We start from the raw sequence: 17,500 nt of genomic DNA on the forward strand, positions 1-17,500 counted from the left end.
GTCTTCCAAAAGCTGCTGAAGAATCGGAGATAACGTCGGGAACTTCGGCTCCGCGGATGCTGATCCGACGACGGCTGCTCCCGCCTGAGCATTGGCGAGAATTTGGTCAAGGATGTTAGTATTGCTAGGGGGGTCGACGGGTCTGTTGGGCACCGGGCCCTTGTTGAACGTGGCGTGGGCAGGTCGTTGACATTTGTTCCCTGAGTTTGGCCCTACACAAGCGGCATAAGCCATAACGTGAGCGACGTAGTGCTGCTCGTGAGTCCGATGGAAGAGGTGGGACATTGGGCCTAGTGGAGCAAGATTGCACATTTCAGCTTAGATACTAAAACTCGGCGCTATGTTTAAACTCCATGCACTAAACTTCATCGTTTATACTTCATCTCTGTACAGCAAAGATTCTGCATGATGTTTTACTAATATGACCTTTAAAACTTTTCAAAAAATTGAATGTGTCATATACTGCAATCTGACTGACATCCAAACGTAATCATTTTAACTTCAATTCTTCATCGTCAGATCTGGATAATAGCAATAATTAAAAAGTACTCATAGCAGCATGCGTCTTGAAATGGAGAAGCAAATCCACAGTTATGAATGGGTACAAATACATTTAAAATAAATCTTTACAGGGAACTTTTGGGAATCTGTTCGATTCCCAGTTGAGACTGAAAAGGGGAATCGAACAGATTCCCGAAAGCTCTCTGTATAGATTTATTCTGAAATATATTTGTACCCATACATAACACTGGATTTGTTTCTCCTGTGACAATATGGCGAATCACCACAACGGAAACGTACGTGTTAATCCCTTAGACTCTTTCGACTTACCTTTCGCCCACACGGCGACATCCTCTCCACCGTGTGTCTCGTTCTCCGGTGCCGTTGGCACGGCTGACAGGTACCTGTAGTCCGCGTCGAAGATATCTTGCTTGCTAGGGTCAGCCCTGACTGCCTGGAAATTTGAGAAAGGTTGAAAGGTCGTCCGGAAATATATGAGTACATTATTTTTCTTGCATATTCAGTATCAGGGAATCTATGGATACATAATATTTCTAATTACAAATCCTAGCTAGATAAATGAAGTATTTTGCAAAATATACAAATATGTCAATCAAGATATATTCTTTTATTATTAGTATATTAATATTTTATTATTAGTAGCGTATCAATATATCATTATGAGTACTATAACATATTTACAAGAAGTGACTTATATTAAAATAACTTATGAATCTGGAACGGTGAATACAAAGTGAATTTCTAATAAATGGCAAACCAGGACCTCTCTGGTGCCAAAAACAAAGAACAATTCTAAACTAAATTACACAGTACTCACCTTCCCATCTACTACTGAGTAGTTATATCCAGGGCCATTGGTGAACATAAGGGTGGTGTATGGAAGGCCATCAATTTGGGAGAATTCTCCACTTAGTCCTGAGAGAAATAATAATAATAATAATAATAATAATAATAATAATAATAATAATAATAATAATAATAATAATAATAATTAATGGGAAATTTAAATTTGCAGAAGTTTATTCAAAACAAATAATCTTTTCAGCCAGACCTATATATTTTTTCATAAACAAACCGTTTTGATAATAATAATAATAATAATAATAATAATAATAATAATAATAATAATAATAATAATAATAATAATAATAAAGACTCCAAAGGTTTATTCGTAACAAATCTATTTTTTCATTAACAAACCTTTGTTAATAATAATAATAATAATAATAATAATAATAATAATAATAATAATAATAATAATAATAATAGCAAAATAAAAAAACTTCGAGGGTTTATTCGTAACAAACCTATTTTTTCATAAACAAACCTTTGTTAATAATAATAATAATAATAATAATAATAATAATAATAATAATAATAATAATAATGATTGTAGTAAGTAGTTGTACCAGTATGGTCAAACTCACCGATAATATTAGTGCCTCTGTCTGGGTAGCCGTTGATCGTCATAACGTGGGAATGATCGGCTGTCACAATCACCAAAGTGTCCTCGAGATCGACGTGCTGAAAAATCATAATAAAGTATTACAACAAGAGGTTATGGATAACGGAGTATGAGAACGGTGAATGCTAAATTAGGGATAACAGCAGGAATAATGAAGAGGGCGTGTATGAACAGGATGAGAAAAATGACAGGATGTATGATAACCTTGTACGAGAAAGACATGAGACAAATATATATAAATAACCACCTAAGAGTGATTATGCGTTGGTTGAGGGTAAAGATATCATTATAAACATGACAAAGACGCCTATAGTTCACCAAATGCAATGAAAATATTTTTCTATCAAACGCACCACTAGAAGTTGCCAGACCAAAATTAACGTAAGTCAAGCTTTGACATTCGAGGTGTCAAACGTTAATGAGCAGTTTTAAGTGCATCTGGATTCAGTTATGAAACACAAAATTAATGCAAAAATATCTAGTGGTATTAATAATTTACAAAATGAAGCATGCTTGCTAGAAAGTACTTGAAAATCTCATAAACCTAGGGACGTTTGCCGCCTACCAGTACTACATAGTTTGGCGGGCCGCCACCAGGGAGGCGCCACCTGCCGGCGCAGAGTCTTGTGCCGTCTTCAAATTGGCGGGAACCGTGGAAATCGAATAGGCACCGAGTCTACCCTGCTACTTTGTTTTATTCATTATATCAATAATTGTGCGTTTTGCAACTTGTAATTGCAGGAATAGGCACAGGAATACCTCGAGAGAAAGTGGAATAACACTTCACAGGTAAGGAAAGTATAGTGAATGTTATTTACTTATTGTTTTGTGCTAACCAGGTAAATGTTTACAGTCGGAATCAGCAGATCCGTCATCGGAATATTGTCGTCTTTCACATTAAGTCATGGCAACACTGCTGATGGTATCGGCTGCTGATTGGCTTAATTCCACCGTATTCGAACGTAATCAAACTGACTTTGAATGCCTACAAATGTACTTATTTACACGTAAGACACGGGATAATACAAAAATACTAAAATAAATGTATTGATAAATATGTCCTTTTGCGTTTCTACAGAGATAACCGGGCCGTTATGATATAAAAACTGAGTACTAGTAAGAAATACTGGTAAACGCAAACGAACAACCAGACAAGGCTGCGGGAGCTAATCTATGAGGCTGACAGTCGACACTCGACACTGATTCAGAGCTTCAGCTGAAACTAAACGATGTGGAAGTATGCACTCATCCAATATAAAATTTCTTGTTTTGAATAAACGATATACATTACGCAAGAATCCTTCAAAATTCATGGAACTACTGTAAATATGCCACAATATTTTTTTAATAGTGGTTGCTATACACATTTAATAACTGACAGCCTTTACATAAATAAGAGTTCTACAGACTCGAATGCTGTTTAGGTTTGTTACGATATGCATCCCGTTCCTGCTATCTACAGTATATTTCAGTTACTTTTTTACTTCATAAATTTGTTTTTAATTGATAAAAGTCATTATGTCGTGAATAACACTGAAAAAAAAGACGACTTGGTTAGAGCTCACAAAATTCCTTCCTAGTATGAATTTTGCATACTTGCTGTTGTCTTTCTTTCATACTGATCTCATTAATAACTTTCCTTATATTGCTGTTTTTTTTTTTAAAATTAAGTAGACATCACGTGATGAGAGTAAAGTGGGTTAGACCTATAGTGCACCAGGCGAGGAGGGTAATGCTACAGTATCTCCTTAAAATTCTGGCGGGAGAACATTAGAGAACTGGCTACTGACGAAGCCGAGCAGTATTTGGTGGAAACCATATGCATATCGAAGTATAAAATGTTGCAAAAAGATTGACTGAAATGAAAATTTATGTATTATCAATGTGCTTACTCTGTGTGAGCGTAATGAAGTCAAGCATTCAAAATGCTTTCCCGGTGATGCTGAAAAGTGCGCCTTATTGCCAACGGTTTTAGAAAAATGCTTCTACCTTTTCTCACGTCCAGCAATTTATTGGCTACTAACCCGGAAAATCTTATAAACATCACCGAGCTGACTTCGAAAATAGGCTGGTGTGAAGTAAAATCAGCATAGGCCTACGTACAAGAATGCGTTCTTCCTTCTCTATTGTTAAATACAACAAAAACTTACCATCAGCGAACAGTATTTCTTCGTCTAAATGAGGGAAATTTAAAAAATCTGTTATTGGAGCCACGTTTAAAGATGCGTTTCTCTACGGTGTCTCGATTTTACCTAGATCCTGGTAAACGTAATGGATAGATAAGTGATAAGGAAAAGCTCAGCCTGACTGAAAATCTTAAACACTTCTCGATGAGCGTTATGCTTACGAAAGGGTAAGGCATATTATTTAACGTTAAAATTTTTATATTGAAATTGCTAAATTTCGTCAATTTGATAATCAATAGTTTGAAAAGAAGTCTAGGCCTAATCCTATAATACGATGCTTCAAGACAATGGGATGGCCGTTATTTCTGTCCCTCCCTCTCCATTCATTTGTTACTCTCTCTCTCTCTTTGCCTTTCTCGTCTCTCTCATAAGCATTCGTTTGTTATTCTCACTCATGTCCTCCCTCTACCATTTTCCTCTCACCCTCTGCCTGCGGGCAGTACATCTCACAGTGTTGCCATGACGTGATGTCAATGAAGCGACTACGTAGTTTGGTTGGCCGCCACCAGGGCGGCGCCACTTGCCGGTGCTGAACCTTGTGCCGTCTTCAAATTGGCGGGAACGGCGAAAATTAAACAGCCGCTTTAGTGTGCCTTGCTACTTTGCTTCGTTCCCTCTATCAATAATGGCGCGTTGTACTGCTTGTAATTGCAAAAAAAAAAAAAAAAAATAAAGATAAGCACAAATATATTTCACAGGCGCTTTCTTTGTCCACATGTCTCGCATTTTCAGCATATTATTGTGCACGAGAGTGCAATGGCGATTTCAGTTTCGGAATTAGAACGTCATTAATATTACAGTATATATGATGCGTTGTATGAGGTAGAATAAACAAAAACTAGCTCGTTATTAGAAATGCTTAGTAACTAGGCCTATAGATTACTGGTTGTGTCAACGTCTCCTAAACATGTTACTGCGATGCATATGGACACTTATTGTATTTCGTCAGTCATTAGGAATTCATTGCAGTAGGTAGGCCTTTAGGATACTGTCTATGATCAATTTTGCAGTTGTAGATAAGTAAAGCCAACCTTAGGGTTGTTTGACAAAATGCATTTTACCGAACGTGGTTTCTCAACGAAATTCCAAAACGTCACACTTGGTGAGAGTACTTTAACGACGTAAACGAGGAATATAAAACGACTTTTATTATTCGATTCAAAGTAAAATTGTTGTATATTTGTATGTGTAACAAATCTGGTTTAAATTATATTTTCATCAGTCGATAGTATCACAGATTGATAATAGCAAGAAAATGAAGTTTGGTAACCTAGGCTACACCCATGTCCTCAAACTACTTATTTGGTAAAATGCTACATCATTTATACCTTATTTAAAGAACAGTTCAATTTCAAATATATCAAAATAGCTTCCCTACGGCAAGCGTTATGGAATGCTATATCAGAATAGTTTCTCTACGGTAAAAGTTATGGAATGCTAAGGAAAAAACAGCCTTTAAGAATGGTAACATCACGTTGAGGGAAGAATCTTGGCCAAGCAAACGCTAGACCTATACATGTTGCCTCTGTGGGAATTTTCATTGCTTTGTCGTTCATTTCAAAATTACTTTCTTATGATATTCGTTACTTAACAATTCTCTCAAAGTATCGTCCCAATAGTCGGTTTGTTTACAACGCTGAGCATGACGGGAAAAAATAATTTTTTGTTAGACGTGTTTTCAAATCTTCCTCTTAAAGTTATCCCAGCTAAACATGCTAAACAAAATGCAGTTTGTTAAACGAATGTGGTACCATCTTCACAGTGATGCTATTTCTTGCTTGCTATTAACAATGCTCGGCGGTAGGTAGGCCTACAGTATATAGAAGCTATTGCTTCCTGTTAACATGTCTTATTACACACCAATAATAGTGATGCAGGAGGACAATAGTTGTTTATATACGTATATATATATATATATATATATATATATATATATATATATATATATATATATATATATATATATATGAAAAAGAAGCAATGTGCTTTCCAAGTGTTTCGTCACTACAGTATAGTACTATGTTATGGACTGTTTCAATACGGCCACCCGAGGTCACGCACTCAGCAGGGGATCGACACACCATGTTATTTACTCTCTATGGCTCATAGAAACTCAGCTTTATTCAAGATTATCTTTTACAGCTCTTTTTTCTTTTAGCACCCACTTAAGAAACATAACTTGCAAACAGTTTTTGTCCTTTTTAAGGGACACTTTGAATCAACCTGCCCTAAGTAAAAATCAGTTTCTACCGCTTTGTTCACTTTTTAGGATCATTTTGAAACCAAGAATTCACCCTAAAACATCTTCCTTTTTAAGGAAAATTTGGGAGACGAAAATTCACCTTGAGGGATTCTACTGCAGCTTCGTCCCTCTCTTTTTTAAGGAATTTATGAGCGCGAGAACTTACCTCCATAGTAGCCTCCACAGCTTCGTCCATAGCGAGGAGATCCTCCAGAGCCCTGTAGGCCATGGTTTCATGCAAGGCGTGGTCAATGCGCCCACCTTCGACCTAAAAATGAGGTGGAAAGGTCTTTTTTTTAGTGTTGCGCGAGCATTACTTTACTTCGGGTAAGTGAATATCATTACCTGGTACTTGCATGAAATTAACCTACATGTTTATGCGAGGCCCTTTATGATAATGACAGTAACAGTAATAATAGTAAACAATGATATTGACTTGTTTGATACTGCAAATTTAACCATGAACACAGAAGAGCAAAGCTGGTTTTAATCTAATCGTATTTCACACGCACGCATACACACACACACACACACACACACACACACACACACACACACACACACACACACACACACACACACACACACAACAGAAGACTTGTTAAACCCTGAAATGGTGAACGGAAACTATTCAGCCCGAAAATGTTGATGGCTGACTTTCACTACTCATTCATTCCTCCGTTGCCGGAATATGAGACAAATCTGCAGTTGTTTTCATGGAAAGAACAACCTTGAAATATCGATTCCCATGCCTCAAAACACAAGAAGAGAAAGTATTTACGATCTACTAAACAGAGTTTTGTTCACCCTTTTACATTAATGGGTGATATAAAAAAAAAAATGTTTAGAGCGATTTCTATGCCGGCCGTTTCCCGCCCTCGATTTTCAGGGCTAAGGGCGTCGATAAAAACCAGTAGAACCACTCGGAAGAGTTTCAAGTTGCCCGAAACTCTTTTTACGCCGTTTACCACAGTATTAACGGAATCATTATGAACGTTCAAGTTTACACGTTACATTATTGCTTATGCATGTGCGTGCATAATATAGTCATATAGTGCATGAAATGGTTCTACATATTGCTATATTTTGTTAACTAATTTTGATGCAGAGCTGAATACATACGCAAGCACACACATGCACACGCACCTACCCACCCACACACACACACACACACGCGCGCGCGCATATATACATATAATTATATATATATATAAATCTATATAATATATATATACATATATATGTATATAAATTTATATGGGTGTGTGTACATAATCTATATAATGTATATATAAATTATATATAGCTTAACGAATATATATAAAATGCTCATACACTGGCGAATACCACTACAAAACAAGCGCCTATGAAATACATCATACAGTACATATCCAGACATTAAACATACGAGCTTACAGTAGACACGTACACGACAAGATGAATAGCCAGATTCTTTTGTATAATAAAATGCAAATAAGCAAAAGTCTTGAAGGATAACCTACCAAGAGGAAGTATCCGTCGTCCCCTTTCTCAAGGATTTCGATCGCTTTGAGGGTCATCTCCTTGATCGAAGGCGTTCCTGAGGGACCGGACTTGCGGTCGATCTCGTAGGGCGTGTGGGTGTTGTCGAAGAGACCTGGTGGTGTTGAAGATATTGAGAGGATAAGATTAAATGTGTAAGTATTTGATTACGGCAATGGTATTCCATTATGATGCAAACGAGGTGATCTGTCGTCAATATCTGTCAGTATCAATATATGCATATATATATGTATGTATGTGTGTACGTATATATGTACACATATATGTGCGTGCGTGTGTGTGTGTGTGTGTGTGTATACATGCATATATGTATTATAAATTCATATGTATAGGTATATATATGTGTGCGTGTATGTATGTATGCGTGTGTTGTATATATTACATATATATATATATACATATATATATATTATATATATATATATATATATATATATATATATATATATATATATATATATATATATATATATATACATATATTCTTCTCAACAAGAGTATCAAGAGCTACATATACACAGAGTTATAATAACCCAATTCGCAGATAATCTTTAACCACATGAAATGCAATGAATCAGAATCGCTTAAACTTGAATCACCCGAGTGTTAAAAAAAATTTTTTTTCTTCCAACTCACCTATGACGTAATCGGTGTTTTCGACGTCAATGGCGTTCATCTCGCCGGTGTTCGTGACGTACTTAGCCGTCTTGTCCTGGTCAGTCTTGTGCTTCAGCCATTCCTCGACCAGGTTACGCCCGTCTTTTCGCGTGCAGGTCTGGGGTGAAGGGTCGCCGATGGTTGCTCCGAGATTTTGACGTCCTCCTCCGAAAATAACCTATTTTGAAAGAGTCATCATTATACAGTATATATATATATATATATATATATATATATATATATATATATATATATATATATATATTATACGAATATGTACATATACATATACATATATATATATATATATATATATATATATATATATATATATATATATATATATATATATATATATATATATATATACAGTATATGTATATTTATAGCTATGTCTGAAATGTTTTTCCAGCATTTTTCATGAAAGTTTTATATTAAAACTACGTGTGGTTTTCTTTGATTTCTCATTAGAATTTTTTTACAGCCTAAACCAACTTTCTGGAGTCATTAATCGTGACCGTTGCGACGCCAGATATAATAAAATCAATTTCTTAAACAAAATCCATCAAAATTCAGTCTGAATGGGATTCCACATTGGCCCCATAATCATTTTGCACATCTAAATCTCCCTCTAATCATCTTCAATCTCTGGTCATACCTTGATATCCTTCCCCGGTGCTTCGGAGACCAGCTGATCAGCGATGTCCTTGCAGCCGGCTCCCTTCGTCCCCAGTTTGCTGTCGCACTCCCAGGTCCTGTTGGCGATGTGGGCGTACAAGGCAGCTGGGGTGGCGTGAGTCACTCTGGTTGTGGTCACGAAGCCTTCGCGGTTTGAAAGGGAAGGAGAACATTTATTGGAGTCGAGAAACAGCTGAACCGATGAAGTCATTCTTTTCTCCCGTCAGGCAACTGGCTTTATTCCATTCACATAAGCTCAATTTTAGTTTCTGAATGTGTTCCACACTCTACTGCCGCGGTTAGGCTTTCTGAAAGGAATTTGCTCGATGGTTTTAGGGCAGCAGACCACAATTAGGGGGAAATTATCCCAGAGAAGTAATTTCATGGGAGTTTAGATAAAATGCAAACGGCTACGTACATAGATATCCAAATGTATCGTTATTAAATTAACAATTTAAATCTGCTATCACGATCGCACAGTACCCTACCATGAAGCAATGAACTCGTCACTTACCAATATTTATCGATAAATGGTGCCGTATCTAAAGATAATTAGGAACCATTGGTCCAGGGGTAATAAATTTAAATTAAGTTATGGACATTTCTATTCAAATGGTCTGAAATGATCTTTTTTTCTTATAGATAACCTAACTTAAGCCGAAAGGAGAGGGCTTTAAGCCACAACGCCCATTCCAAACATGGTATCATCTTGCTTTTCATCCTAATCAGAAGTTACAGCGCTAAAACTAAGTGTATCTATAGCGAATATTGCCATGAATCACTTAATTCAACAATGATCGACTAATCATACCTGTATCTTTTCCAGCATCCTGTGCCCAAGCAAGGATGGAAGGCGTGTGTGTGGCAGGATTCCTCTGGGCAGCGCAGTCTCCGAGCTTGACGCTCGAATCGACTCCTATGGTGTAGTAGTTGGCCTTAACGCCGCAAAGGTAAGCAGTAGCCGTGGCTGCGCTGTCGGATACTTGTTTGTCGACGTTGTAGGTCTGTGAAGGCATTAATGTATTCAATTTATTCAGCAATGAAACCAATCTGGGAGAAACTTGATGCGCTATAGACACGTAGGTTAATGATATGTGTTTGTTTTGCGAATTAGTATGTGGAAGTAACTTGCTCTGCTTGGGACACATAGGTTAATGATATGTGTTTGTTTTGCGAATTAGTATGTGGAAGTAACTTGCTCTGCTTGGGACACATAGGTTGATCGTGTTTGTTTTGCGAATTAATATGGGATGTGGATGTAATTGCTCTGCTTGTGACAAGACATAGGTTAATCGTATTAGGTTTTTTTTTTTTTCTGTGAATTAATCTGGAACTGTTCTGCTCAAGAAGAGAGTAAGATATCAACAGCGAATACAGAGTTATAATTTGTGATCCAGCAAACTTGCTTCAACGAGATTGGAAGTAAATACGTTTACTATTGTTGATTAGTTCAACGATTTGGGGACAAAAATAAACAATTGCAAAATCGCAAACTTACGAAGCATAATGTAGATTGTTTAGCAATTCTGTTAAGATAGGAACCGAAGCCGTTAAAAAGTAGAATCCCTAGATGTGAACCAACAAAATTGATGGAAAAAATGTAGCAAGATGTAGCAACATATAAAGGAAATATTTCGAATAGAAGAGAAATGCACCAACCCTCAAAAAATGAACTTCAGGAAAAACTTACACAGATTTTCAATACATTTCAAATACTAAGAATAAAGATATAAGTAGAAATGAAATGAGAGGACAGTGAGAAAACGGGGAAAAGAACGCCTTTAAAAACAAACATGTGAGAATGAAGGAAAAACGTCAAAATGGATAATCGCATGCCTTCTCCTCTACCCATCCCCCCCAAAAAAAATGATAATAATAAATAGAAAAATAAATAAATAAAAAGAACATAAAACCGACCCTCTCCCCAAAAGTCAGAACCCACCCACCTACCCACCGACCCCTTCCGCCCCCACCCCACCAAAGACAAAAAAAAAAATAAATAAAAGAATATAAAACTGACCTTTTCCCCCAAAAAAGTCAGAACCCACCCACCCACCCACCTACCCCTTCCGCCCCCACCCCCACCAAAAAGAAAAAAAAAATAATAATAAGAAGAAAAAACCGACCTTCAGCAAAGCAGCATCGGGGAATCTTTCCCAAGTGAGGTATCCTTCCTCCCCGTTCATGTTCTTCTTCTGCCCTTTGTAGATCCTGCCGGCGGTGTTGACGGTGATGCCCATCCCGTCGCCCAAGAACAGGATGACGTTCTTTGCAACGTTCCAGTTGTCGCGGACGTTCAGGGCAGCCAAGATCTCGTTCTGGGCCAAGTCCCACCAGTGCTGGCGACCTGTTGTTGGAGCAGATTCGGTCAGGAGTTAACTCTGGGTCGTTGTAGCAGAGAGAGAGAGAGAGAGAGAGAGAGAGAGAGAGAGAGAGAGAGAGAGAGAGAGAGAGAGAGAGAGACGTTGTGTAGCAAAAAGGGAGAGAGAGAGAGAGTCTTTGTGTAGCAAAAAGAGAGAGAGAGTCGTTGTGTAGCACGCACGCACGCACACACACACACACAGAAAAGAGAGAGAGAGAGAGAGAGAGAGAGAGAGAGAGAGAGAGAGAGAGAGAGTTATTGTACAGCACAGAGAGAGAGAGAGTGGGGAGAGAGAGAGAGAAGGGGGAAGAGAGAGAGAGTCGTTGTTTAGCAAAAAGAGAGAGAAAGAAAGAGAGAGAGAGAGAGAGAGAGAGAGTCGTTGTGTAGCAAAAAGAGAGAGAGAAAGAGAGTTGTGTAGCAAAAAGAGAGAGAGAGAGAGAGAGTCGTTGTGTAGCACACACACACACAGAGTCGTTACACACAGAGAGAGAGAGAGAGAGAGAGAGTCGTTGTATAGCACACTCACAGAGAGAGAGAGAGAGAGAGAGAGAGAGAGAGAGAGATGTTAACCTCATGCATGCAAAAGAGCAAACATGAAGTGTTCGAAATTCTACTGAAAACGAAGTTCACAACACGTATGCAACTTGACAGACAACCTTAAAAACCTAACTATAACCTCTTTTTACCCAATTTCCATATGAGTACCAACTTGAAAAACATTAATAAGCTTCTCTAGATTCTCTCGCAACTTACTGTGTAGTTTGACAGTCTTATTAACCACTAGAAAGCCCTCGAAAGTATACAAGACGTTGAAAAGTAGCTGGCAATAATGGCCTCGTAAAAGACACAATTACCTTCAAGAGAGCGTTTCTTGGCCGTGGTTGCCGCGGCAATAAATAGTAAGATCCATATCGCCACTCTCCAGGTTCGTTGCAACATCTCTGCTCTGTAAGACATAAGGATGTTGCGCTTAGTAATGGGTCGGTAACAGCAAATGCAAAAAAAAAAAAAAAAATTTACACTTAGTAATTGGTCAGTAACAGCAAATGCAAAAAATAAAAATACTACACTTAGTAATGGGTCAGTAACAGCAAATGCAAAAAAAAAAACACTTAGTAATGAGTCAGTAACAGGAAATGCAAATATATGCATACATATATATATATATATATATATATATATATATATATATATATATATATATATATATATATATATATATATATATATATATATATATATATATATATATATATATATTATATATAATAGGTCATAACAGCAATATATATATATATATATATATATATATATATATATATATTACACTTAGTAATAGGTCAGTAACAGCAAATGCAATATATATATATATATATATATATATATATATATATATATATATATATATATATATATATATATATATATATATATATATATATATATATATATATAGTATATTACACTTAGTAATGGGTCAGTAACAGCAAACATAAAAAAACAAATATTAAACATAGTAATGGGTCATAATATAAATCCCCCCAAAAAGATTAAAACTACTAAACGATGTATATATGAAAACAAAGGTATAAAATCACTTCGTTGACTGATACGTTTATTGAAAGCCTCAACAAACGTCACACTCAATTTTGCAACATGAACCCCTTCGCCCATACGTGTTCTAGAAATCTCAACAAAATCCTGTAGATTCACAAAGTACGGAGATAAAACGTCCACCAGCATTCACTCTTAACTAACCGAATCACCTAAACGAAAAGGGAAAGCTATAAACAGAAACTAAACCTCATTCAGAGCAGGTTGTTTCGACTGAACAGATGAACAAATGACCTTCACCGAACTTGATCTTGATAAGGGGAGCAAGCATGCAAGTACCGAGCAGGCAAAACCCGCTGTGGCCCAACGAGTTTAACCTCGTTTATTGACTAATCAGTTCTTGGTGCCGTCCACCGCCGAGAATGGCCGTCTAAAATTACAAAACTAACCGGGGAGGCTTTGATCTGTTTAGATCAGCGACCCGAATCGTATTCGATTTAGGGTTTCTGGGAGAAAATGGCAAAGAAAATGAACGCATACGTTCGTCATAAGGGGTTAACTTTCTTTTTAATGGCGCCCACGAACAGGGTAATTATGCCTTCAGCAAACAAGATGGTATTTTGTCTAAGGTTCCAGTGGTCTTTATATTGAAGAGTATTCATGCTATTGACTTTAATTGTACATAATGAATCAGTCTGTAGTTATAACCATAAAGAAAATGGCTGTTTTTTTCCTTATCGTCGAGAATACTTAGTTAATTCTTGGAACAATTAAACAAACAGATGCGTTCGGTGTTTAGCCAAAAAAAATAATAAAATAAAATAAAAAATAAAACAAGAGTGATAGTGATAATATTACCTACTGCTGTCCTCACACAAATATATGATAACCAGCACAGATTATACTTATGTCCTATATCTGATATGAATTACGAGACTAAGTATGTTTTACTTTTTATAAAAATCGTGCATATTTTTCTACTGCTTAATTCTGTGTTCCCCATGAAAAACATACAAAAATATTCAGCTTACTTTGACACGCTAAACCACAAATACCTTCTTTAATGCGAAGGGCAAACAAAGATCAAGGACTGTCTTTAACGGAGAAGCACCTCGCCTCGTCTGGAATTCGGCAAACGATCAGTACTAATCGGTTCAGACACCTGAACCCTTAGCGCACATATATACATTAGCGCGCACAATCCATCCACACATGCAAAAACAGTTTTCATTTGGAGTCACATACGAAGGCAAACGAACCATGAACGCGCACTCTCAAGCCTTCTGTCGTTAAAAAAAAAAAATTCACAAACAAAGCGGAAAGCATTACCAAAGCAGCCAGCCATATATAATAATGATTAATAAAGTGCAATTCTTGCTGACGTTCGTATACTTTCGGTTAAAACGACAGGATTAATGATTCCACTTCGCCTCGTCTTCACAGCAAACCACTTGAGTTGTATGTAAGCGACAAGCTCTCCTAGCTTTCAGAACGCTTCCATTCAGTATTCACCTTGACGAATGCGACCACGAAATACAAAAAGACACTTCTATGATTCTCGTCTCCGCGTGGCAAAAACCAGAAGACAAGAAGAGGTCGATCAGCTGTCCGCAACTGAAAGGACAGACTCGGAAGGCCCCTTTCTTATACTCAAACGGGCCACATCGCCTTGGCCCATGGGGTCGAGGGGCGGTCGACGAGCCGGAGAAAGGGGAGGCGCAAAGGAGAGGCCGTGTCCTCCTGGAGGCGGTGCCTTTGCTTGGCATTGGACAAGGTGGTCAATAACACTGATTGCTGGCAATTGACCCCCGGGGTCTTCGTGGGGTAGTCGTACCCCTCCCCCCACCCACCTTCCCTCATCCCGTGTAACCCCACAGGTGAGATGTTGCCGTCACTGGTGATGATAAAAAAAAATGGGAGGAATAATAGTCGAGATGAAAAGGCTTACGTTGTGCCTTTAGGGATACGTGACATCATCCGCTCTTCTTTTCCCTGCTTTGGCCTTCGCCTGCAGGAAATGGCCTGCGTTAATTTGCAGGCGATGAGTCTGTTTCACCTTCAGTTCAGGGCGATAATGACTTCTCCGTGGCTCTGGTCTGGTTTTGTTTAAAAATACTGATTTTGTCTCTATATGAAGAGAGAGGGTGAGAATCCATGACCAGATATCTTCCTCTTTCAAGTTTTCGATCTAAACTGAAGTCATAATTCACTGAAGCAAATGTTTAATTGATCAAAAATGTCTCAATTTGATCTTACTTAGTAGAAATTAAATCATTTACTGATGACATGCAGGTTTCCATGAGGAGTTTGTACTGACGTTATTCTTTGCGTACACTAAACGTCTTGTATTACTTGACGTCCTGAGACTCTCACCCCCCCGTGATCGGAAGTTATTTGTCCCTCTCCTCACCTTCTCCCCCCCCGCCCCCGGCCAACCACTTCCATCTGACGAGAGTGAATAACTACACCTTGCGAGGTCAACGAACTTATCCAACCTATAACTCAACCCAACGGGTTTGGACTGACATCTGTGATATCCAGAGAAATTTAGGTGAATTGGTGATAAAGTGTGTCCTATTGACATACACTTCTCTCTCTCTCTCTCTCCCTCACTGTGATCATACTAACGGTAACGGTATTCATTTTCTTAAACAATAAACATTAACCATTGGCGATAAAGTGTGTCCTGTTGATATACACCCGTCTCTCTCTCTCTCTCTCTCTCTCTCTCTCTCTCTCTCTCTCTCTCTCTCTCTCTCTCTTTTACTGTGATCATACCAACGGTATTCATTTTCTTAAACAACAGACATTAACCATTGGCGATAAAGTGTGTCCTGTTGACATACACCTCTCTCTCTCTCTCATTATGATCATACCAACGGTATTCATTTTCTTAAACAATAAACCGTTAACCATTCTGTCAAATGCCGAAGCTTCATGAATAAAAGGTCAACACTGCATAAATAAAATTCAAAACCTTATTGAATGTCATATGCGTGAGTGTTTCACGGATCAAGTTCGGGGAAATTCCCGTAAAAGTAAATCTTGTATTTCATTCTTGACGGAATTATGGTAACTGGGAACCCTGACATGGGTTTGTCAGTGATTGACGTCATTCAGGAGTTACCATCATCGATTTACTATTGAATGAATGACTTAATTATAATGAAAACAAGTAAAAAATGCGCCGAAGTTTCTTCGGCGCAATCGAGTTTTCTGTACAGCTTATAATCAAGGCCACCGAAAATAGCTCTATCTTTCGGTGGTCTCGATGTACTATAATGCTGTATGAGCCGCGGCCCATAAAATTCTTAACCGGCCGTGGTGGCCTGTGTTGTTGCGTTGCCAGAAGCACGATCATGGCTATCTTTAATCTTAAATAAAATAAAAACTGCTGGGGCTAGAGGGCTGTAATTTGGAATGTTTGATGATTGGAGGGTGGATGATCAACATATATATTTGCAGCCCTCTAGCCTCAGTAGTTTTTAAGATCTGAAGGCTGACAGAAAAAGTGCGGACGGACAGACAAAGCCGGCACAATAGTTTTCAGAAAACTAAAAATCAAAGGTTATTGCGGGTGGACGTATTACATACTATCTGCCTATGTTGAAAATCATTATGAAGTGATGGTTATTATAAGTAAAAGAATTTGTATCATTAACTCCAACTACGATGGTAGACTGTAGACAAATCTACCTGTTTTCTTTCGTGAGTTTGTCCGTCCACTGCAAAGTATCGAATTCGAAAGATCAGTGGATGAGAGTCACTGAAATTTTGTGGACGTATGATATGTGAGGCCCTGTAAGCTTGTTCCGTATGAATTAGGTTATTGTACTGAATAATAATAATAATAATAATAATAATAATAATAATAATAATAACGAATTTGTCAAATTCTGAGACCGATGGTGAACAAAGACTTTATTTTTTTTTGTTAGGACAGTATGCATTTTCTTAGTGCTTCTTAGTGATGATTTTCTGTGTATGTATGTGTATATGTATGTATATGTATGTAAGCATGTATGTACATGTGAATATTTTTTGAGTGCGCTTGCGTGAGAGAGATGGAAAAGTGCGAGAATATGCACTTGCTTGAATATGTTGCTGTATACTAATATGCACAAAACTGGCAGAGAGAGAGAGAGAGAGAGAGAGAGAGAGAGAGAGAGAGAGAGAGAGAGAGAGAAAATACCAAACGTTGCCTCGAAGTCCATATTAAAGCACAGTCGAACACTCAACAAGGTTAATGTGTCATGTGTGGGGTCCCATGCAATTTATTGATGTCACATTTG

The 17,500-nt window shown here is 37.6% G+C and overlaps 2 protein-coding genes across 2 annotated transcripts in view; one reads left to right on the plus strand and one right to left on the minus strand.

The window, feature by feature from the left end:
- The window catches only part of LOC136826741 (alkaline phosphatase-like), a 17,990-nt gene extending 2,425 nt beyond the window's left edge, over positions 1-15,565 (minus strand). Inside the window, exons 1-12 of the mRNA XM_067084147.1 lie at positions 14,721-15,565; positions 12,509-12,600; positions 11,419-11,639; positions 10,104-10,296; positions 9,273-9,436; positions 8,594-8,792; positions 7,918-8,051; positions 6,582-6,683; positions 1,950-2,046; positions 1,340-1,437; positions 832-955; positions 1-290 (exon numbers count right to left, since the gene is read on the minus strand). The exon at positions 1-290 is cut by the window's left edge and continues 12 nt beyond it. Coding sequence (XP_066940248.1) covers positions 1-290; positions 832-955; positions 1,340-1,437; positions 1,950-2,046; positions 6,582-6,683; positions 7,918-8,051; positions 8,594-8,792; positions 9,273-9,436; positions 10,104-10,296; positions 11,419-11,639; positions 12,509-12,600; positions 14,721-14,974 — 1,968 coding nt within the window. The 5' untranslated portion in view covers positions 14,975-15,565. The remainder of the gene's footprint in view (positions 291-831; positions 956-1,339; positions 1,438-1,949; positions 2,047-6,581; positions 6,684-7,917; positions 8,052-8,593; positions 8,793-9,272; positions 9,437-10,103; positions 10,297-11,418; positions 11,640-12,508; positions 12,601-14,720) is intronic.
- LOC136826744 (protein phosphatase 1 regulatory subunit 35-like) overlaps positions 10,116-17,500 on the plus strand; it is a 63,619-nt gene continuing 56,234 nt past the window's right edge. Inside the window, exon 1 of the mRNA XM_067084152.1 lies at positions 10,116-10,242. The gene's annotated coding sequence lies outside the window, so the exon portion shown is untranslated. The remainder of the gene's footprint in view (positions 10,243-17,500) is intronic.

This window comes from Macrobrachium rosenbergii, chromosome 41 (assembly GCF_040412425.1).
Source record: "Macrobrachium rosenbergii isolate ZJJX-2024 chromosome 41, ASM4041242v1, whole genome shotgun sequence".
NCBI lineage: Eukaryota > Metazoa > Arthropoda > Malacostraca > Decapoda > Palaemonidae > Macrobrachium > Macrobrachium rosenbergii.